We start from the raw sequence: 21,514 nt of genomic DNA on the forward strand, positions 1-21,514 counted from the left end.
TATCTCCTTTGTGGATAATATCACACACTGTGGTTCACTGGAGTCCTTAAGCCGTAGAAATGGCATTGTAACCCTCCCTGGACTCATATTTTTGTTTGTTTTGAGACTGGTTCTATTTTTCGGTACTTTATGATTGTCAGGCAGTAAGCAGGCCTGGGTGTAGCTGTGAACCATTGAAACTATATGTTGCATTAGTTCAAAAATACATTTGATATGAGATATTTACGTGTGAAAAAATTTTTTATCTCAGGGTAAAAAAAACTTTTTCATAAAACAGTGTTTGCCTATTTTAGTATGTTATGAAACTATACAGCTAGCTTGCAGAGGAAACGCGCATACAGTGCTTTTTTATTCTAGCATGCGGGGATAAAACAGAATAGAGGACAATAGAAGAGTTGGAGGAAAGTGTGACATTTTATTTTCCAATATGCTTTTCTGGCATCTTTTGCAAACAGAATGGTGTGTCTGGTATCCAGAGCTGAAGAATAGGATTCTTGATTTAAGCCCAAATGGTTTCTGTTTGCTATTTCTTCTAGGTGTCAGTCACAGCAAGGGATGATGTACCTTTCTTTGGACCTGCTCTACCTGACCCTGCAATCTTCAAAAAGGTCACTAAGCAAAAAGAAAAACATGTTTCCCTAGAGATACACCATACGTCCTTCCCCACTCTTCTCCAAATGTTGTTTTTTCTTTTCCTCAGGGCCCAGAGTTTCACGAGTTCCTCTTCACCAAGCTGATCAATGCAGAGTATGCCTGCTACAAGGCTGAGAAGTTTGCAAAGCTGGTGGTGAAAAGCACAATAAAGGAAACCTTGTGTCTTTGTATTTTGATTTATTATGTTTTTATGCATGTTGTTATGATCTTGTGTCCAACTGTTTGCATCTATCTGCATCCTACTGGCTTCATAAAAGTGAATTTTAAGATGCGCTGTCACTAAAACATTTGGTTTATTTGTTGCCAGGAGCGTACACGTTCAGCCCTGCTGGAAACATTATATGAAGAGCTGCACATCAACAGTCAGTCCATGATGGGTCTGGGTGGGGAGGAAGATAAGCTGGAGAACGGAGGTGGTGGAGGAGGGGGCGGCTTCTTCGAGTCATTTAAGGTACATCATTATTTTCAAATTGATTGGGCGCACTGGTGATCTGCAAAACTGCACAAGCATGAGCAAGAATGGCGATGAGTGGAAAAACTTTTCGGATGTTTTCTTTTCTTTTTGTCCTCTCCTGTCTCTTGGCTGGGATTCTGGGTATTCACACATGAGAAAACAAAGCGTAGAAAATGTGCAGGATCTCAGAGGACCAGTCTATGCCATTTGCTGTCCTCACTTGGCTGTTAGTGCTGAACGCAGTGGGTTTTCACTTGGCGTAGTGATTTTTGGAATCTGCAAAGTGTCCCCTTGTGTATGCAAGACACTTCTCTACGTCCGAGAGTCCTCCATCACTGACCGCGGTGAAGCGGCGTCCGGCTGCTGAGGCATGGCAGCAGGAATTGTGAAAGTCTGTGGCTGATGAACGATTTAATGACCCTTCATTATGCAGCTTATGATGCAATTTGCACACCTCCCCTTGGGTAGCGTCCCATTAAGGTTTTTCTTTCCTCAATCCTTTTTCTTCTACCTCAGTCTCAGATGCTCTCAGTATTTCTGTAAGCCAGTTTTTTTTTTCTTTAATACCTTTAAATCAAAGTTGTCAGGTGCTCTGTCTCTTTATTTATCTTCCCAACATCTGCAATTTTAAATCTGTAAAGATTTTCCAATCTTTAACTCTAGAGCTGGGTAGGTTGCACTGTCCTGCTACCTTTTAATTTCTGGAGTCCTTGTCGTTCATCTCTCTCTATCTGTTTAAGTAACATACCTTTAATTCACCCTCTTCCTGTTACCTGAACTGCCACTAAGAAGCACCACAAACACACACACACACACACACACACCCCATACACACACACACACAAATACCTGTCTGTGCACACTCCCATGTTTCTATAAATCACTTATTACTTTTCCTTCATCACTTTTACTTCATAACATTTATTTTTAATCCCATTTGACAATAGATCTAATAGACTGCACTGTATTAATAATAGAAAGCAACTGACATGAATTAAATATAGTTTTCGCCTAAAGCGCCAGTAAAATAAAAAGGTTATAGATTTTAGACACGTGAAACCTTGAAATATGATATTCTCTAACAGCAAAAGTCTCACACCGAATGTTTTATAGATTGCATTTTATTCATTGTAATGTTTTCTGATGGGTTTAGGTCTGTTTTATCCACTGAGTAACGGTTTTCTGACACATTTTCATTGTTCTAATGGTCTTTGGTCAAGAAATTAGCTTACAGCTTTAGACTTTATGCACAGGAACTTTCCAGTTTAAGTCTCAGAAGTTTTTAGCCCGCTCCTTGTGGTTTTGGAGATTGAACAGTAAAGGCGATACCTGATGTGCTAGCTAAACAGCTTGGTTTGCAGCTTTATAGACGGCTGTATGTGAACCCAGGAAAACACCAGCTTATCCAACTCCAGTTTTTGCTTTTTGTTTTATTTTAAATTGCTCTAATTAAAAGATAAAGGCACAATCAACACAGTCGACATTTTTTTTTAGTTATTTCCTGACAAAGAAGATTAGAACACATCTGCTTTTCTTAAACCGCTTTGTCCCGTGTCATTCCCATTATGGTAATTGTCTAAGAGAAATTTCGCACAGTGTTACATCCTATTTACACCCCAGAAAAACAGGAAATCCTCAATTTCACAAAATAAGCCCAGAGACAAACTGATCATTATGTGTTTGATTTAAAGGTTGGATTTTGCTCATTTTTCCAGCATCAGCCTATTCTACAGCATAAAAAGATTAACCTTTTACACATCTTATTAAAGGACACCTACAGCTGGTCAGGGCTCTGTATGCTAAGTTAAATTAAAGCATAGTGTGAAGCAAACCCCCTTCTTTTTCTTGCAAACATTAGTCAGTGTGTTTGGTTTCCACGGGATAGAAGTGGATCCGCTGACTGTGGATATCTCCTCGTTCTCTCTGCAGCGGGTCATCCGCAGCAGAAGCCAGTCTATGGACGCCATGGGTCTCAGTAACAAGAAGTCACACACAGTCTCCACTAGTCACAGTGGGAGCTTTACCCACAATCCCGCAGAGAGCCCCAAAACCCCAGGGATTGTAAGTAGCCCATTTTGGTTGACACGTTGCCCATCTGTACACACGCAGCACATTCAGGACGCTGTGTTTTCACAGCACGGTGGATAATAAACACACGTGTGGATGATTTAAACCTAAACAGCAGCCTGATAAAATACTTCTACTGCCACTTCATAGCACTCCATCTGTGTGCTGTTAACACCAAAGCACTTACTCTTATTTCTGACATTTCATACTCACTCTTGCTGTGTACTCATTTTTCACTAATTGACTCTTTCCATTTTATGTTCACGTTAATCCTCTTTTCTGTTTTTTGGGGCGGAAAAAACATTTAAGCATTTTATTCATTGCCGTCTATTAGAAGTGTTGTTGCTGTGTAGATTGGCAGGCTTTTAGCTGCTGAAAATCTGCCTATTTTGAAATGAAGTAGTGATTGTTTTTGAACCCTCTCTCAGGCTTTGAAGTGAGCTCAGACTAGTACCTGTATGACTACCCAGACTCCCTCCCTCGTTGCTATGCTTTCATAATGAGTGTATCCCTATTATAACTCTTACCGTAATGCTGCTTTGTGGATGTGTGGCTGGAGAACATGCATGCCACAACCCATAAACCTCAAGAGCACTCTGCCTTGTTTTGTTTTTTTCCTTTACCCATTTAAAAAAGGCTTTTGTTATAACAGTACCTGTTTATTTTTTAACCCTCTTTTTCTCATATTTTCCTTTTAATGCATCAGTAACTTGTATCCTTCAGGACAGTACCTGCCAGTATGTCTGCTCTGTTGATGCTCCTGCTCTACCCTCCTATATGACCTCAAGCTTCCTAAACCCTGTGAAGCTTTTTCCTATTTCCTCTATCTCATGTTTGCTTTTGATTCATGCTACAAGCTCCTTTTAAAGCTGTTTTCCTTCCTACTGTTACAATTCTTTCTGTTCTGTGCATGAGAATTTCTGATGTTTTTTTCCTTCCCTCTCTTGCTTCTTCCATCTTTTATCTTCCTTTCTTTCTCTTTCTCTCTCTCTTTCTCCGGCTCCCTTTGTCCCGCCTTGTGTGGCTCAGTCATTGCTTGTCGCGGGGAAAAGTCCCAGTAAATATGGACGCCGAGGCAGTGCCATAGGCATAGGAACAATAGAAGAGGTTAATGTATATTCTCTCTTATTGCTCATCACATTTGTTTGCTTTTCTGATGTGTTTTCTTAAAGGAACAATTAGCTATTTCCATTCTAATTGAAATAGAACAAATGTTTTAGTAGATCTTGCAGTGTATGGGGGGGGGGTCTGTTGTTTTTAGAAGAAGTGAGTTGCAAAGACATAGTGTTCAGTGGTTGTTCTGATCATAATTTCATTTTTATCATTCATTCGTACAGAAAGTCACCACTGTGTTGTGCTCTGTGAGTTACTTGATTTTGCTGTTTGATGAATAAGTGATAAGCATGAATCCCCTGAAACTTGCAGCTTTTTTTCTTAACTCTAATGGGAGGAAAATAAACATCTGGTTGGGGTCATCGATATGTTTTTTGTGCTTTTAAATACATGTTAACTCTCGGAATTAACCGCAAAAGAGATAAATCACCTCAAACCTTTGAGAACACTCATCTGGCTCCTATATAAAACACACACACACACTTGTGCACACTTGTATCTACAGTAGTTTGAGAAAAACAAGTAAAATAAGCAATTTCTAACTTTTACTGCTTTGTCTGTGACATAGTGTATCCTGTACAGCCCCCCCCATAAAAAAATAAGCAAGCGGAAAAATATAAATGGTTGCATAACCGGGTTCTGTGAGGCTGCACACTTTCTTTGTTGAAATACCTTTTGATTCACTTTCAGCATCCTCTCTTTTATAACTTGCCTCTCCTAACAATATTAGCAAATCTCAATTACCTGATGTTAGGTTAAAAAATGTAGGTTCGTAAAAGAGGAACTGAGTCCACACAGGAAAGAGATTTTCAGCAGCTCCTGCAGGAGGGGAGAGAGCCACAACCCAACTCTTTAACTCTCTCACGGAGTGAGAATTGCGAAAAGAAGCCTTAATGTTAAAAAAATGTTGACATTAATCTCACCAGAGTATAGTTATGATCTGAAGTTAATAAGATGGGTCACACTTCAATCAGAATATTTTTGCATAGAAAAAGCACAAATAATCACATAAAGAGCAGAACACACACGAGTTAAACATGATGCGGGCATATTGCTCTGTTCCTACTTTCCTCTTTAGATGGAAAATAGTTTCTTGTCATATTGAATGAAGTTATGAACGGCTCCAGATACAGTCCGTCTGTCAACCACAGCCTTCATGTGTCTGCTTGAAAGCTGAATATGAAGAGTCTTTATCTTTTTTAATCATCATAGTGACTCCAAGTGTGTTATCCATTAAGTTCATTATTCAGGATTGTAAATTTTGAAATTACCAATCCAGACTCCAGAATTACTACAACAAACAGAAAATGAGATGAAGGATGCTATGGAGAAGTGATCTCTGCACAATCTGGTGAGATCTGTTGACCTTTAGCAAGGAAATATTATAAAATCAAGATGGAGGATGCTTTAAGGCTGCTATCAAAGAAGGCTGAATGTGGAAATGTAATCAAAAGTTTTATTGACTGAAATTAGTAATAGTGTGCCCACTTATGCAACCGTTTATTTCTCAAAACAGATTTTTTTGTATTGCAATTAAACGGTTTAGATTATTTAGTTTGTATTTAATGTTTAATTTTCTGATAAATAAGTTATCTTGATTGGGCTGCATTGGACAGAGTAGTTTGAAATTCAAGGTTTATCTACTGTTTTTATTTTAAACTCACATTGTCTGAGCATTTATGTAACAGTCAGTCCGTGAATTGCTATTTCATATTTCTACATGATACTGCATCTAATACATACTGTACAGTGTGATGAACGCTGTGCACCAATGTCTTCTCCCAAAATGTGTGCCTTACTTTTTTGTCTCACTTGCACCCCGATAGTCATTGATCATTCCTGGGAAAAGCCCAACCAGAAAAAAGTCTGGACCCTTTAGCTCCCGCCGCAGCAGCGCCATTGGCATCGAGAACATCCAGGAGGTCCAAGAGAGGAGGTGAGAGGACAGCAGGGAGTGGGTAGTGAGCACAGAACAGTGTTGTGACAGATGGAAGGAAGGACATTAAAACAGATTAATTAATCTCTCAGAGGATGCAACGTGTCAGATCAAATGTTTTTACTGGATGACTTTCATGATTTGTAGTACCTTACAGAAATAGTCATTTAATTAAACTTTATGCTTGACAGCATCATACTTAATTATTTTGAGATGCAAGACAATGATGCATGGCTTATAATTTTTAAGGAATAAAAATCTAAAAAGTGTGGAGTGCATTTGTATTCAGTCCCTAGGACTCTAAACTTTTATGATCACGCTTTTACTAAAAGTAAAACTCCAAATCCTTAGCACCATGTTTGTAAAGAGCAAAAACAATACCTATTTAGGTCAAAAGTTTAGTCCAACAAGAGCTGTGAACCTCTAGAGCAGAGGTCTTCAACAGGGGGTCCGTGACCCCTAGGGGGTCCGCGGAGGTACTGCATGGGGGTCGCGAAACTTTTGGTTGATTCATTTTTTTTTTGTATATATTCCCTCCTGAATTTAAATGTCTTTAAATCCACATTAACATGAATTCAACACACTGTAGTAAACAGATAAAAGGAGGCAAAAGATGTCTTTTAGTCATCAATGCACACATTCAGCAACACACAGGAGCTCTTTCAAGCTGGGCACTATTTCATTCACAACACCTGTCCCATCAACCAGGAATCAGAATCAGAAATACTTTAATAATCCCAGGGAGAAATTACTTTCCTTACATTTCTCCATCTGTAATAGAGTGACTATAGGACCGGTTGATATAACACAATTTCATACAATATATATAAAATTAGGGGGTCCCTGCTCCATCTTGTCATCAGTTTGGGGGTCCTTGGCCTGGAAAACGTTGAAGACCCCTGCTCTAGAGAAACCGTTTCCTCCATACTGTTTCTCTGCAACCTGCAGCTTTGACCCTGCATTAAACTCTTTTAACCCTCCAATGCTAAAGAGTTAATCCTATGAGAAGGTATTAAAAACAAAATAGCTTTAGAAATTAATCTTTGGTGTTTGATGCAACATATGCATAGCAATTCAGCAAAGAATGACACAGTGTCAGCAATATATTTTTTTATTGATTTAATTACCTTTTGGTAACTATGTGTCTTTCTTGTAAAATGTTTTAAAAAATAGATGCATTTTCCATTGGAGAAGATTTTTTTCTTTACTTATGTAAAAGTTTATATTAAGACCTTAAAAACAAAATCTAATTGTGGCGTTTTGGCCTAAAGTTCTAAAGAAGTTGGCTATATTGTGTTTCATGGGCTAATTTGTTCCATGTAGCTTTTTTGGCTCACGCAAACAGAAAATAAATCTAAGTTCTATCAAGGTTGCTGATCCCTGGTTTGGGTAAATTTACTTGCCTATAGAGTTGATGATAATGCATGGAAGAGCGCCTCTGATGTGTTCAACGCTTGAGATATTACCTTATAACTCAACCTTTCTTGTAATGCCTTGTTTTTATGACAATATTTGCACACTAACATTCTTTAATAAACTTGTGAACCATTTGGAAAATATTATATATGCATCGAAGCTAAAGTTCACTTGATTGGACTGTTAAGTGACCTATGAGGGTGCTTGGTGGTCCTGTCTTTTATTTCCGGGTGGAAGAGTAAAGGAAACTGAATATACATGTGCAGAAAAGCTTTTTTTAGATTAGGACTTTTAAGCATTCTGAAAATTATGTGGAATTTTCCTCCACTTCAATTTGTTTTGGTATGTTCCCTAAAATCTTAATGAGAAACATTATTTGCTGTGCAAGGCACTTCATTTGCTGCTTTTTCATCTATTCTGTATCAGTGAGTTTGAATAAGGATAAAGTTTGTGATCAATTCAATGTAGCAGCTTAATTACAGATTTTTATGTGCACAGCTCTTCAGCTGTAGTGAGGCAAATATTTGTTTAAGCAGTTTGACAATCCTAAATAAAACCTATCTGCTTGTTTTCACCTTCTGATCTCCCTCTCTGTGCATCAGCCGGGAAGTTTCTCCCAACACGCAGAAAACAGCAGACTGCAGCCACTTGTCACAAGAAAACAAATCAGGCAACTCCTCCGCACACAGTTCTCCGGAGTTTGCAGCCGCAAAGAACAGGTGACCATCTGCTGTAGTGCAGTGAAATATGTGAAAAGAGGCAGGTGTTGATGAGGTCAGAGTAACCAAGGTGTGTAGTCTGGCGATGTGTTGCAGGGCGCCTTCAATCCCTGAGGCTCAGGACCTGTCTCGCTCCTCCTCCAACGCCAGTAGCTTCGCCAGCGTCGTGGAGGAGCACGAAGCTGAGGAGGAATATGAAACCGGACTGGTGGGTATAGAAGGAGGCAGAGTGATGATCACATCTTTAAAAGCTCATGCATTATTAAAGCCACTCTGGCAAAACAAAGGCGCTTTTATTTCTCCCCTGATTATGTTGCCTTCTTTTAGTTTGGTTTAATATTTATAGGGGTGGTGCAAACAAATAAGTTGCAGAACAGCAGGCAATGCTTGCTTTAAAAAAAAAAAAAAAAAAAAAAAATGGCTTGATGGATTTGATATATCTCCAGAATCACAAGCATACAAATATATTGCAATGTATGCATATTAATGTTTACTCATGCATTTTATTTAGGACCATGTGTGCTTTAAAAGGGTTTCAAATAAAAGCAAATGTAACCCTGGAGTTAATCTGTAGTTGGGAGTTTTGATGACTTTTAAAGAACTCTTACAACCTAACTGGAAATGTTTTTTTTTCCAGGAAAGCGTGTCTTGTGTTACCCCCATAAAAAAGGACTCATTCGTTTACGGCTCTGTGGCAGAGGACAGCAACCAAGGAAGTTTTTCAGGTTAGTTTGGGAGATGATTGCTCACATTGCTGGGCCAGAGATAGCCTGAGGGCGTGATAAGCAGGTTGAGTCTACCATGTATCGGGGGAGTATCATCATTGGGCGGAAGAAAGAAGAACCCTTCCAGGATAAATCATGTCAAAGTGGACCAGAGCAGTGAAAGCCACCTCATCTGATGCAACTTAGCAAACAGCTTTAATAACTAAAGTTTTTTTTTTAAATATTTCACAGTACAAGCATCTCCTTCATTTAAAACCAGATCTTTAAATGGTTGACTTTGTTCCATCAATCTATTGCAGTTTTTACAAATCTCTTTTTTTTCCCGAGCTTGAACAGCTGGCAGCATTGTTCGCTTGAGTTTATTGCTCTTGACAGCCACAACCATCTGTCCCCTTCCTCCCAGCAGCTTCCAGTCTTCAGCAGCAAGCAGACGACGTGAAGACGTCGGAGCCAAAAGGGACGGACGGTCAGCCCAAGACAGAGCGACCCCTGCAGGAGCAGAGGCGCTCATCGGTGAGGGAAAACATCAGTCTTTAAATGTCATTTCAGCAGGCCGAACATGCCCGCTTACAGTGTTCACCATGTTCACCTTCCCACCTTTAGATTGCTGTACATTTCTTATTGCAAGTATTTTGTTAGGTACAGTTTTTTATAGCCTAAAGGGATGAAAAGATTATTACTAAATATTACTAAAGCTTCTATGAATCTAGATTATAAACATTTCCCATCAGAGCGTCTCATTCTGATGTGTCCATTTAAATCCAACGGGTTATTATGATATTGTGTAAAATATGACAGATCAGATCAGCTTCATAAAAGAATAACCACCAAAAACTGTTAGACTGCATATTAGCTTCCCAGTTTGTGGTTAATGTTGATTTTAATTTGAATGATTTTCTGCTGGTTTGCAGAACTGTTAGCTTCTCTCCTCTGATCAACATGTCAGCATCTGTTTTCAGGTAAGGCACCATGTTGCCCTAATCTTTGGCTAATTATTAACACTGCACATTAACATTATGATTTATTTTTAAAGATTCAGTTATAGTTAGATTGGTGTTCTGGTTGATTATTGCACTTTTTGCTAAGTTTTTCACTAATTACTCTTTTGGCATCACCTTTCTCATGCTAAAATATTGGGGGGGGGGTCAATTAAGCTATTGCAATTTCAAGTTGTTGTTTTTTTAAATCACTTCATATTTTATGGATTTATCTTTAAAAACCCTTGAATAAAGTGGGTCTTTGTGACAGTCAGCTGGTAGATACAAAAAGAAACAGAAATTGTGTCATCAAAAATAGGTTCTTTGATAATTTTATTTATTTGTAGATTAACCCTGTATAATCTTTTAAATTTAGGTTCTTTCACATGCCTACATGATTTTATAAGTACAAAATCGAGTCACTTTACAAACAAAAAAATAATATTCCTATAACTATCAAAGGTACAGAACAGCATGCAGAACTAGAACAGCACTTGGAGAGTGCAGACCTCTGCAAAGCAGCAAATTCTGCCCCATAGTGTGACATGTTTGTGAAACATAAAGCTAAAACATCCACATAATATGGAATCTTTCAAAATTATAATGAATTGCTCTTTGGCATGAGGTGCACCTTTCGTAAAAATATCCTAAAAATCCTTTTAATAAGTTTATAAATAAGACGCATTGTGTGTCTGCAGCCTCTGATGTTAGTTCTGCTCTAACCTTCTTTTATTCATTCTGCTTTCTTGTTTGATCAGCAGCTCGAGACTTCGAGTCATGGCTACCCTTTGTTTTGTTTTTTATAATTTTTTGCTTGCCTTCAGTATAATACTTCTGAACTTTTTGAGTCCGATGCTGAAGCTGTCAATAGTCACTGCTGCCTCCCTGTGGTTTAGTGAGGAATTGCTTGATCCATCAAACAAATTTACAGGGGCCTCTAAATATTCCTGCATCTGGATTGGGATCAGGTTCATCACCAAAATTGAATGAATCGTCATTAGATGAATCGGCATGAAGTGCACCTTTGGTAAAACATTGCATTAAAATCTATTGATAACTTTACAAGTAATCCTGCTAACAAACAAACACAACCGAAAATGTAAGCTCCATGGCAGAAGGAATAAAAATAGTCTCTTTGTAAACATACCATCATCAAAGAAAATTATTGAAACACCTTTGTCCACCCCTTTTTTTGTTTTATGTTGTTTTTTTCCAGATAATTTACTGTTACAGCAAATTTTTCAAAAAGGTGTTTGGATAATTTTTTTCCATGACATCCTATTTATCATTCAAGTCTGATCAACCTGTCTTTATGTTTTCTGTCTTTCTTAATACTCTTACCCTTTTCTTAGAATAATAAGTTATATAAGGGGAAGCTGATGCAGAGAAGGAATATAGGTCCTGGCCAAGAGACTGGCACATCCTCCCTTGAATGTTCAACAAAGATCTGCTGTTTATCACCACAAACATTCACCTCTCTGGACATGTATCGACCTCTCGCCCTCATTCCGTCCTCCATGCGGAAAACCTTGTTCTCAAGTGGAAGCAGCATCGAAGCTGACTGTCGTCTGGCAGCTGGCTTAGGACAGGACATCTGCTCGTTCTTCAAGCCAGGAAGCACTGATTATTACAGTTAAACTTTCAGACATTGTGGCTTTTTCTTACAACACATTCAGTAAAGCGTTTGACTTTTTTTTTCCTTTTTTACAGAAAGTTGGTTAAAAAAAGAAAGATGTAAAAAAAGAAATCTAAATTTTTCAAAGGACTGTGCTCGTCTTGCTTGAAAGAGTTAAACACTTCACTTACAGTGCGGAAAAGAAGTATGTTTTTCCTCACAGGTTTTTCCTTTGTTTTTGGTCACACTATTTCAGATCATTAAAGACATAACAGAACAAGTGAATGTTGTCTAGTTAGATGCACGTTGTTGTTTTTTCTAATTTTTCATTTATATATAAAAAAAAGCCATACCTAACCTTATCCAAACTAAAACCATAACTGTCCCCCATAGCTAAGGACTAGCTTGTTAACCCATGACAGAAACAACTGCCATCAAGCAACCGGTTACTGAGTGTTTTCCCACCAGGCAAAAATTGGTTGAAAAGACCATATGATTTACATCCAAACAAAGTCTTGAAAGGTAAAAAGCTGTAATTTTCAGATTGTTGAAAAGAATTTGCAAACTGGGTTTTCCAGACTAATCTTTGGTCTTAAGTGGAACAAAATCAGACAGACCAAACACAGCCCAATTTTAACAACTATTCCTGGACTAAATCCAGATTATGACTGAAAGGTCGGATTTAATGAGGTCTGGTGTGTTGGAGTGTTACACCACTGTTGATACAAATTGTTTTGTTTTATTCAGTCATATTGGAGGGTTTTCTGACATTAACAGCATCTGAAAAGCATGTAAATTCAGACTTTGACTAGGCCACTCAGAAGTCAACTCCCTGAAGTGCTACACTATTGACCTGCTCCTTAATCCAACTACAAAACTCTGGAGAGGGTTCACCACTGTTCCATGTCATCTCCATTTGTGAAGAATGGTCTTCACCCAGGTTAGCTGCAATCCTAAAACCTTAAAAGCAGCTTTGTAGCCCTGACAGATGTTTTGTTCAATTAGCATTCCCCCCATTCAATGAAATCGTGATATTTCTGTTTACGGAGACCATCTTATTTTTATACTCAAAGTTTGATGATCTGAAATATTTAAATGTTTCCAAAAATCAAAGAGATAAATGTGTTTGGGGAATCTTTAATTGTCAAATTCCCTTGCCACTGTGACACTATATGTAACTCTGACCTACCCAGTGAGCGTGGCTTTATTTAAGACAACACTTTTTATGATGTTATTCTTCCTACTGGATATTTCTTTTCTGCAATGGACTGGTGACCTGTCCAGGGTGGACCCCGCCTCTCGTCCATAGACAGCTGGAGATAGGCACCAGCACCCCTCACGACCCCACTTGGGATTAAGCGTGTCAGAAAATGAATGGATATTTTTTTTGTGGCAAAACAACGTTGGAATATTTAATTTCCGCAGGTCGATTAGTTGCTAGTGGTTCTAGCATAACTGATAAAGGTAGCGCTATGTTGGAAATGTGGGAAAAAGAAACAACAATCATGTTAAGACTTATCTTCAGAAACTCTTTGTTCGTAGACACCTGCTGATGTCTGAGTACAGTGTTTATTCCACAGTACTGTGCATGGTGAAATTCTACTTGCCAAAACCCTCCTTCTCTGCACATCAACACAACGCTTCACATAGAAGGTCGTCCTTGTGATATGTGTTTTATTCTAAACCAGCTACCATCAACATGCAGCACATATTGCTGTCAGGCAGCCAAATGTTACTGTTTCCATCTCTATTTGTAAAGTGTAATATATATAAATAACTGTGACCTACTGTAAGCACTACATTTGCTGTTCTCTAAAAAAATGCTGACCTTTTTAAAAAGCTTGAGTTTGTTGAGAAATGATCACACTGTGACGTGTCTTGAAGTTGCCTTTTTCATTGTGTCACAGAAGCTGCTTTATTGGAAGGTCATTTATAAAAGGCACCATGTTGCCAGATGAATGTAAAACTATAAAGAAGAGGGAATATAAGGAAGGGAGAGACAAGTTGAGGAATATATTTCAGTAAATTGATCCCTCGATATTTATTATGTAGTTTTCAGGTTACATTTATATTGCATACAAAAAAGAGGTTTAAGACACCAAAGTAAAGATAGAGCACCCATAAGTTTATATTATATTCATTAAAGCTCTTTATAGTAAACAAAGTGGTATAGGATAACAGTAAAAAACATATTAGATGAGGCAAAAATCAAAACAGAATTTAGATTCCAAAAGAAAAAGTTGACTGTTGAAAAGACTTAAGTAGATAAAGTCTGCCCTCTTGTGGCTCTATGTTGTTATTGCACATTGCTTTATGGTCCCATCAATCTACTGTACGTGTTTGCACTGCAGACCAGTGTCTATCAGCCACTTAAACACTGGCAGAAAACAAAAAACCTTGCTGTGCTTAGTTCAAATGATTGTATTTGTTTGTTGTTGTTGTTTTTGTGAACTGTTTGCTTTAAACCCTTGTTACAAATGACTTGTTTGTAAATATTGCTTTTCATCTTTTTTTGTAAATGAAGTAAAGAAAAAGGTTTAGTAAAAATGAATATGAACACCACTAGTTCTGGAGTTATTTCTTCTGAAATGCTGATTTATTTCATGCAAAGAATGAGAGTCTATAATTTTGAAGTGATACAGTGTTGGAAAATCCAAACTCTGGATTGGGGGGGACAATAAACCTGTTTGTTCCCCTCCTGTCGGAGGGTGTAATAGGAGCATTTGATTTATTTAAGCTTGCATGTCCAGTTTAATTTATCACAGATATAACGGGAACACCTTTGTTTACTGAAATGGGGCACTTTTTAATCTCTTGGTGATGATTTTAGAAAATTATCTTCAGGTCGTCCTCTGCGGCAATTGGTGCCTAACTGAGGATTAAGTGATTGCATTTATATTCATCGTTTTTAGATTTAATGACAAAACTACCTTTGCTCTGATTGTAAATTCTATTTCAACAAGATAGAAACAAACATGCTGTTCAGCCTGGATGATTACTAAGCACTCCTTTTATGCCACACCAGGTTTACTGCAGTGCAAGTATTGCAAAGGGTTCAGCCCCTGGAAATTTCAAGAATTCAAGTGGTAGAAACAGGGAATTGCTTTTCATTAACATCTAATTATAATTCAAAAAAAGGCTTTGCTCTGACATAAAACAGCATTTTCTGTACCTATAGCTACCAAAACAACTTTAACTAAATCCCAAAAGAATGTAGACCTGGATTTTCTCAGCTTCAGTGTTTCATTCACAGCTCAACGTTCCACCATTTGAAATCAAACGGCTTTCTACGGACGTTGGAGCCGCAGTGCACCTCTCCCAGCAGTTTGTGGTAGGAGGCAAAGTCGTCAATGAACGTGCAGGTTAGACCCAGGCCCTCCATCAGGGAGCACATTTTGGCCTCCAGGACACAGCGGCCGTTCACCTTGGGGCCAAACGGCTTCGGAATGCCAAGATGTTTCCCCAAGACAATCATGTTGACCTGGAAATCAATTTTAACATGAAGCCATTGAATTAGTTCAAATTTGTAGTGCTGTAAAAAAGATGTACCATCCGGTTCCATATTATTTTAGCATTCCTCTGTTTATCGCTTATTTACTACGCATAAATGTCTCCTGACAAACTATGCATTTTCCTAACACTTGAAGATAACTTGAATAATATAGTTTTCAATTATTCAAATTTCTTTCTAGAGTAAAACTGATCCACAATTAGCTAGCCTAATGTAAAACTATAAATATTATGCTTTTTAAACCACAAACTAAAAAGTTTAAAGCATATTTTTTTCAAATAGGAGGTTGTTGTCATTTACCAGCCCAGGAGTTACAAACAGAACTGTAAAACAGAAAAAAGTCTAAGTATAGAATAGAAATGGAGAATTATAGAAATGATAACTTGTAGCGTGAGAAAATTTCTGTTTGGATTTTTTATTTTTTAGTTATAAATTCCGTCAAAATTTTCAAACAGAACACATCTGTAAAAGGACAAATACTTCAAGGGGTCAGAGTGCAAAACCGAGTATACATTGTCATAACGACAGTTCACTGGGTGAAATGGACATACAGAGAAGCTCAAACCCCATCAACACCTCCTTTCTCTGCAAATCTCACAATTCTACACCACCATAAAACGGGCAAATTCACAAAGCACATAATTGAAGTAAATTCGGGGATGTTGCCTTATTTGGTTCTGGCTTGTACTTTTGTCACGCCCTGAAATTGACATACAGTAAATGCAGTGTTCCAGGCTGCATGGAGAAAGGGTAAAATTTTTAAAGTCATCCCAAGGATCCAAAGACTCGACAGGCATGGATTATCTTTTGTCTATCAGAAGATCCCTGCAAAGTTTGATGCTCAGCTGTTCATTTACTCTGAGCATTTTACCAAAGACAGCTTTCAAAAACTTGGACAGCAGGATTTGCTAAACTTCTTTTACTGAAACGAGGGGCTGTTCTGACCGTATGGCCATCACAACCACAAACTGCAAGTATGATTCTGTCGCTAAGCTGTTGATAGCAATGCTAGCATATCTATTGTGACCAGATTCCGGGCATTTGAACCGGGGCTGGTCCGGGAACCCCGGCGGCCGGGACCGGAGCAACCGAACCCGACACTAAGACAGTAGCCTCCCCCCTGCCTACCTTACCGGCAGAAGGGGGAAAGCACGGTAAGGCAGGCAAGGGGAAGCATACTGTCACCGGTATGCTTTGTAGCACTGTAGTGCAGCAGAACAGATAACCCGGGTTCTTGGGGGAACAGTGCAAGAGAACCTGAGCTGACGGCTCGGTTTCTCCTGCACTGTAGGTGATCAAAATCCCAGAGGATGTGGAAATTCCCTCTGACATTTTTTTAGATGTTGAAATTCCCCCGGACATTGATTTAGGTGTGAAAAGTAGGACATATCTAGGGAAAAAGAGGACATCTGGTCACCCTACCATATCAAGAATTTCGGAGTTTCAGTGTGAGTGCTTGTTGCTATGATGCGTCTTTGCTCAGCAGCACCGCTCACTGTAAACCAACCAATCAGCGCACAGCTCATCTACATTGTGTGCAGAATCATTACACCAACACCCTATATAAAGTGTGCTTAATTATAAGCCAACATCCTTTCCTTTGGCAAAATGGGTCAGAAAAGAGATCTGACAATTTTTGACTTTCCAGAGTTTGTCAGATGTCTTTCAGAGGGATGCAGCAGTTTGGAAATTGCCAAGCTTTTATTGGCTATATTACGTATAATAACAATTAAAAAATCTCAAAAAATAGAGTTTAGCATAAATTCTGAAAGTAAGAGCTGTAGTCTGAACTAGATGAGGTTATCTATGTGTGCTACAAGTTTGGTGGCACTACAATGATCTAAACTGTAATTACTGGCTATTATAAGCTATTAATAACAATGAAAAAAATCTCCAAAAATACAGTTTGGCCTATCTTTCCAAAGTAAGAGTTGTAGGATACACAGGTAACCTCATTTAGTTCAGATTACAAGTTTGGTGGCACTACAATTATCTATAGGTAGTCATTGCTCATTATATATATCTAATAATATGTAATAATAAAATAGAGATGCCATTTGTCATTTAGGCTTTGTGAAATTCCTCAAAAAAGTATTATTTTCAAATCCAATAAATGTGATAATTATCCACCTCTCCTTGGTGACCGTTTTAAATATTTCTCTCAGATTTTTTTGCAACTTGCAGGTGGTCCCTAAGCATTTGAGGAGCAGCGAGCTCTGCATAGGGTCCGATGTAAATCTCCCAGCGATAGGAGACTCATTTTGAGGAAACTACTGTTGTAGCTCACTGTCTGCCTTGTTGTTACGGAGAGGTGTCTGTTTGGTAGAATAAATCATCCGCAGATGAGTCATTAATCCGTAAAAGCCGAATCTGTGAATATATTGCCAACTTTACTGCAGTCTCACGATGCTTTCTCTCCACTCCTCTGCTGCAGCGGTGGAAAGAGGAGAGAGAGAGAAGAGATCGCCTGAGTTATATTTACCCCCTAATAAATAGGTCAGATGGTCATTATTGTATAAATATTGTTGCTTTCTACAGCGTACCAGGTCATGAAGCCATTTTCATTGTACAGATCAGTTATCGTCTGATCGCTGCTCTGGTGTCTCCGCTGAAATCATTGCGGTGTTGGCGATACTGATGACATAGACCTAGATGATATTTTTCTCCCCAGGCTCTCAGGTAAAGAGAGCAGAGGGTAAAGAGACTTGAGCTAAAACCTAAACTGAAGGGGGTGAAATGCTTCTCCCACCACAGCGCTAATGGGGCATTTACATCTGAAAAGGGAATCATGAGTTGTGAAGTACTGTTGGGGGGACTGGAGGCTGATGAAAATTATTGTATCTCTTGGACTTCTAGTGTTAAGGAGTCTTTTGGGTTGATTGAGAACACAATTGTTGCCCAATAATAAAAATAATCCTCAAAAATACAAATTGCCAAATAATTCTGCACACAGTGTAAATATTCAGGAGCATACCATAAAAGGAAGAAAACCTGTCGTTTCATTCTGGGGCTTTTAACCAGGTTTGCATTAGGCTCATATAACAGCAAATATGCCATTTTCAGCCCAACCAATGTTACACACCCTATTAGAGACCTTAAGGACCAGAACCAAATACCCAATATAATCATTCTATTACCCCTTTAAAAACAATACTGTACTTCAACCGTCTTTGCATCTTAACTAAAAAGCCAAAGGAAGAATTAAAACAAACCATATCAGGGTAGTAGGCCACTGCTCTTTCTTGTTTGCCCTTAGTCACCAGCTTGAAAAGGATTGGCAGGTCAATAATATCCTCCTCATCCAGGCCCAGCTCTTTCTTCAGCACATCCCTGTTCCAGTCAATGCAGTCCTGTTACAGACCGGTGGGGAAAAAGACACTAAAGTTGATGAACTTCAGGGAGCATAATAAGCAGATGTCAAAGGTTTAACAGCCTTCTAAGACATCCAAGTAGAAACTATTGAAAGAAAAGTCCACTCATTTTCAGAATTCAAACTTTTAAAAGTTCTTTAAATATAAAATCATTACATACTTTTTAATAAATGTAATTTTCATTTGAAGGAGCTTTACTAGAGGCATCCTTGTCATCAAAGAACACTACTGCCACCTACTGGTTTGTGATGTAACGGTGCGGTATCGGCTGCTGATCAAGTCCCAATGCTCTATCGGGTGTTTGTCAATACACGCTATTATCCAAGTCATCTTGAAAACATTCTTCGAAATGTTGGCTACATATTACGCCTTTTTTCTCTTGCCAGAATTTCGATGGTAAATCCTCCCTCTTTAAGTTGGCAATCCAACAACGAACCGGTGGAGGATCATGAACTGGAAAGATGAAATCACTTTTTTTTTCTTTTTTTTTTCTTTTACCAGATGTATTACAACTTCCAACTACCATGTACATGGGCATTGTCACTTAAACTATAGCGCTCACGAATTTCAATGGTGAAGTCCTCTTGAAATCTAATATCATTGTTGTTGATTGCAGGTGTGTATGATAGTTTGTATAGATTTTGCTTGTAAAGTGGGGAGAATGGTCCTAGGCTCACCGCAACGTGACGTTAATTACATTTTTATACTGATTAACGCAAAATTTATTAAATCCCTGTGAATGTATTAGTTTTAGCTATAGATAATGATCCATTGATTATTCTTTGCTGACTGGACTTTTCCTTTCATTTCAAAACAGAAGTCATTATTGACGCTCAATATCAGGTTTAAATGTTTTAATATCAGTGTGATTAATGCTTGGTTTATACACATGTTACTGTCAACATGATTAACATAGCATATAATGACTTAAAATTATAGGTAACTAAGAGGTGGATTTAAATCAACTCCAAACTGCTCCATCCATACTGCCCTCTTGTCCTTTTAAACAAGACCACATGGGGCGGTATGGAGTGTTGCTAGAATAAACATTGCAAACATGGATATTTTATCAGCCACTGTCCCCCATGAATACCTGATTTGGTCAATTTTATGTATGCGACACCAGTGTTGTAGGAAGATTCGATTCATCTTTAAAATCGGGGGGAAAAATGCTTTCGACAGAGAAGTTCATTGCTATGATGCGTTTTGCAGCAAAGACCAGTGTAAAGTGCTTTTCAAAGACACCCCTGTTAAAATACCACACTGGAAAAACAATCTAGAAATAAGATTAAGGAAAATTAGATGATTTGCCAATGTAATCAGTATATTTACTCTTAAAATAAGATATTTAGATAAAATGCACTTAAATAAGACAATACAATTGTGTTTTCTTATTTTAAATGTTGCAATGGCAAAATGTCTCTTTTACCTTTTCAATTCAAGAACAAATGAACTTATATTAAGAAAAAATGAATTATCTAGATTTTGATTTTTTTCCAGTGCAGGTTTTTGCAAAGTAAAGGGTCTGTAATAGGATGTGAAAATATTTTAAAATCTTTGAGAGTAAAACAGGTAAGAAAGTAAAATAACCCAGTTCTAAGTGTGAATCCTGTGATCTAATCATTTGTTCTAGATTGAGTATTTACATTCTTCCCATATCTTGACTTTCCAACCACATTGTGAGAACATCCTTCTTCCACGGCCCCTACTGGAGAGCACCACCTTTTTGTTTTTCCAAATTTGGTTTTTAACTTTTGCCAAGTGATTCCAAAATGTACAATTTCTTTTTCTGTACTTATTGTTTTGATTTAGATGCACTGTCTTCTTAGACTGATTGCAGAGCTGAAAAATAAAATCTCTCTTCAGCCTTTTAACAGGCAGCTCGGATTTTGAAAATTCTCCCAGCTTAAACTTTGAAGCTGGGAGTATTTGTTGCCCAACACATCCAACAAAGCTGTGGCCTAAAAGTGTTATTTTATATGAAAAAAATGTTTGGTGTTTTTCTTTACCAACCACCCACCACTGAGTTTAATGCACAGATGTTGATTACTCATTACTGTCCCTTATTAAAGCAACATAAAAGTAGATGTATGCAGTTTTAGTATGCAGTTCACAGTCCCACTCACCTGCACATATTCATTTTGAAGACGGAGCCTGTCATCACTCAGGATCTTATCCACTGTCACTGGCTTCTCATCTTTCAAACCTTTAGGATAATTTGCACTTTTAAGTTCTGTTTATTACAAGTATAACTGATCATTTTTATTAAAGTATGCAGTATAAACACACCAAATGTACCTTCAAAGATTTTGGCTTGGCCATGTCCATCATTTTGAAGTTTTTTGAATATTTTGTAGCCAGCGTGTGGGCTGGCCAGCAGCAGTCGAAAGCCCTGTACGCAGGTGTACAAGAGACAAAGAACATTGGAGATCTCATTTTCAGAGAGCTCCCACAATCCCTTGATAGAACTAAGGGCATGGCAGCATCAACCACTAATGTTGGGAGATAAAGGAAGAATCTGAACCCTAAAACTAGGCAGACATCACATCTTATAGATCTGAATACAGTGGGAGCCAATGTGAGTTTCATTTATCATGAAGCTTAAAAAGCCACATTACACAGCTGTATTAAAACAACCATCAAACATCCAAAGATGGAAACAATTGAAATGTAATCCTTCATCCCATTAAAGTTTCACCTCTAGAATTGATGCTAGAACATATAACTTTTCCTGAGTATGAAGCAATTTATATTTTGTCTGGTTATCTATAAGATATTATTTCAGCTTTGTTCTTTTTAACTACCTTTCTGTCAGGAGCAGGAACAAAAGTCATGAATTCATCGACATGGCCAACGACGAGCCAATCAGAATACAAGGCCACAGGTTCCTGAACCTTCTGAGCCCACAAGAAGTCTTGAACGACTTGGGTCATGTTTCGTCCATTTGTGGTCCTTA

General features: G+C 38.1%; 2 protein-coding genes across 11 annotated transcripts in view; one reads left to right on the forward strand and one right to left on the reverse strand.

Annotated features, from left to right (window-relative positions):
- si:dkey-166d12.2 (rap1 GTPase-activating protein 1) overlaps nucleotides 1-11,766 on the forward strand; it is a 61,742-nt gene extending 49,976 nt beyond the window's left edge. For 3 of the 9 annotated variants that reach the window (XM_038291214.1, XM_038291215.1, XM_038291210.1), the window contains 12 exons: nucleotides 537-608; nucleotides 701-787; nucleotides 962-1,105; nucleotides 3,038-3,169; nucleotides 4,205-4,282; nucleotides 6,115-6,224; nucleotides 8,243-8,359; nucleotides 8,438-8,567; nucleotides 8,997-9,084; nucleotides 9,488-9,597; nucleotides 9,996-10,043; nucleotides 11,414-11,766. In XM_038291214.1, the coding sequence (XP_038147142.1) occupies nucleotides 537-608; nucleotides 701-787; nucleotides 962-1,105; nucleotides 3,038-3,169; nucleotides 4,205-4,282; nucleotides 6,115-6,224; nucleotides 8,243-8,359; nucleotides 8,438-8,567; nucleotides 8,997-9,084; nucleotides 9,488-9,597; nucleotides 9,996-10,004 (1,077 nt within the window). In that variant the 3' untranslated portion in view covers nucleotides 10,005-10,043; nucleotides 11,414-11,766. Of the gene's footprint in view, nucleotides 1-536; nucleotides 609-700; nucleotides 788-961; nucleotides 1,106-3,037; nucleotides 3,170-3,881; nucleotides 3,953-4,204; nucleotides 4,283-6,114; nucleotides 6,225-8,242; nucleotides 8,360-8,437; nucleotides 8,568-8,996; nucleotides 9,085-9,487; nucleotides 9,598-9,995; nucleotides 10,044-11,413 lie in introns of those variants that run through there. The other 6 variants (XM_038291218.1, XM_038291211.1, XM_038291212.1 and 3 more) reach the window with 5 other exon arrangements.
- Nucleotides 11,767-14,104: 2,338 nt separating this feature from the next.
- Nucleotides 14,105-21,514, reverse strand: part of padi2 (peptidyl arginine deiminase, type II) — a 32,557-nt gene continuing 25,147 nt past the window's right edge. Inside the window, exons 12-17 of one of the 2 annotated variants that reach the window (XM_038291219.1) lie at nucleotides 21,363-21,510; nucleotides 20,857-20,950; nucleotides 20,685-20,764; nucleotides 18,400-18,537; nucleotides 14,888-15,157; nucleotides 14,105-14,671 (exon numbers count right to left, since the gene is read on the reverse strand). In XM_038291219.1, the coding sequence (XP_038147147.1) occupies nucleotides 14,924-15,157; nucleotides 18,400-18,537; nucleotides 20,685-20,764; nucleotides 20,857-20,950; nucleotides 21,363-21,510 (694 nt within the window). In that variant the 3' untranslated portion in view covers nucleotides 14,105-14,671; nucleotides 14,888-14,923. Of the gene's footprint in view, nucleotides 15,158-18,399; nucleotides 18,538-20,684; nucleotides 20,765-20,856; nucleotides 20,951-21,362; nucleotides 21,511-21,514 lie in introns of both variants that reach the window. The other variant, XM_038291220.1, reaches the window with a different exon arrangement.

Source organism: Cyprinodon tularosa, unplaced genomic scaffold (assembly GCF_016077235.1).
Source record: "Cyprinodon tularosa strain WSP-4 unplaced genomic scaffold, ASM1607723v1 ctg297, whole genome shotgun sequence".
Lineage (NCBI taxonomy): Eukaryota > Metazoa > Chordata > Actinopteri > Cyprinodontiformes > Cyprinodontidae > Cyprinodon > Cyprinodon tularosa.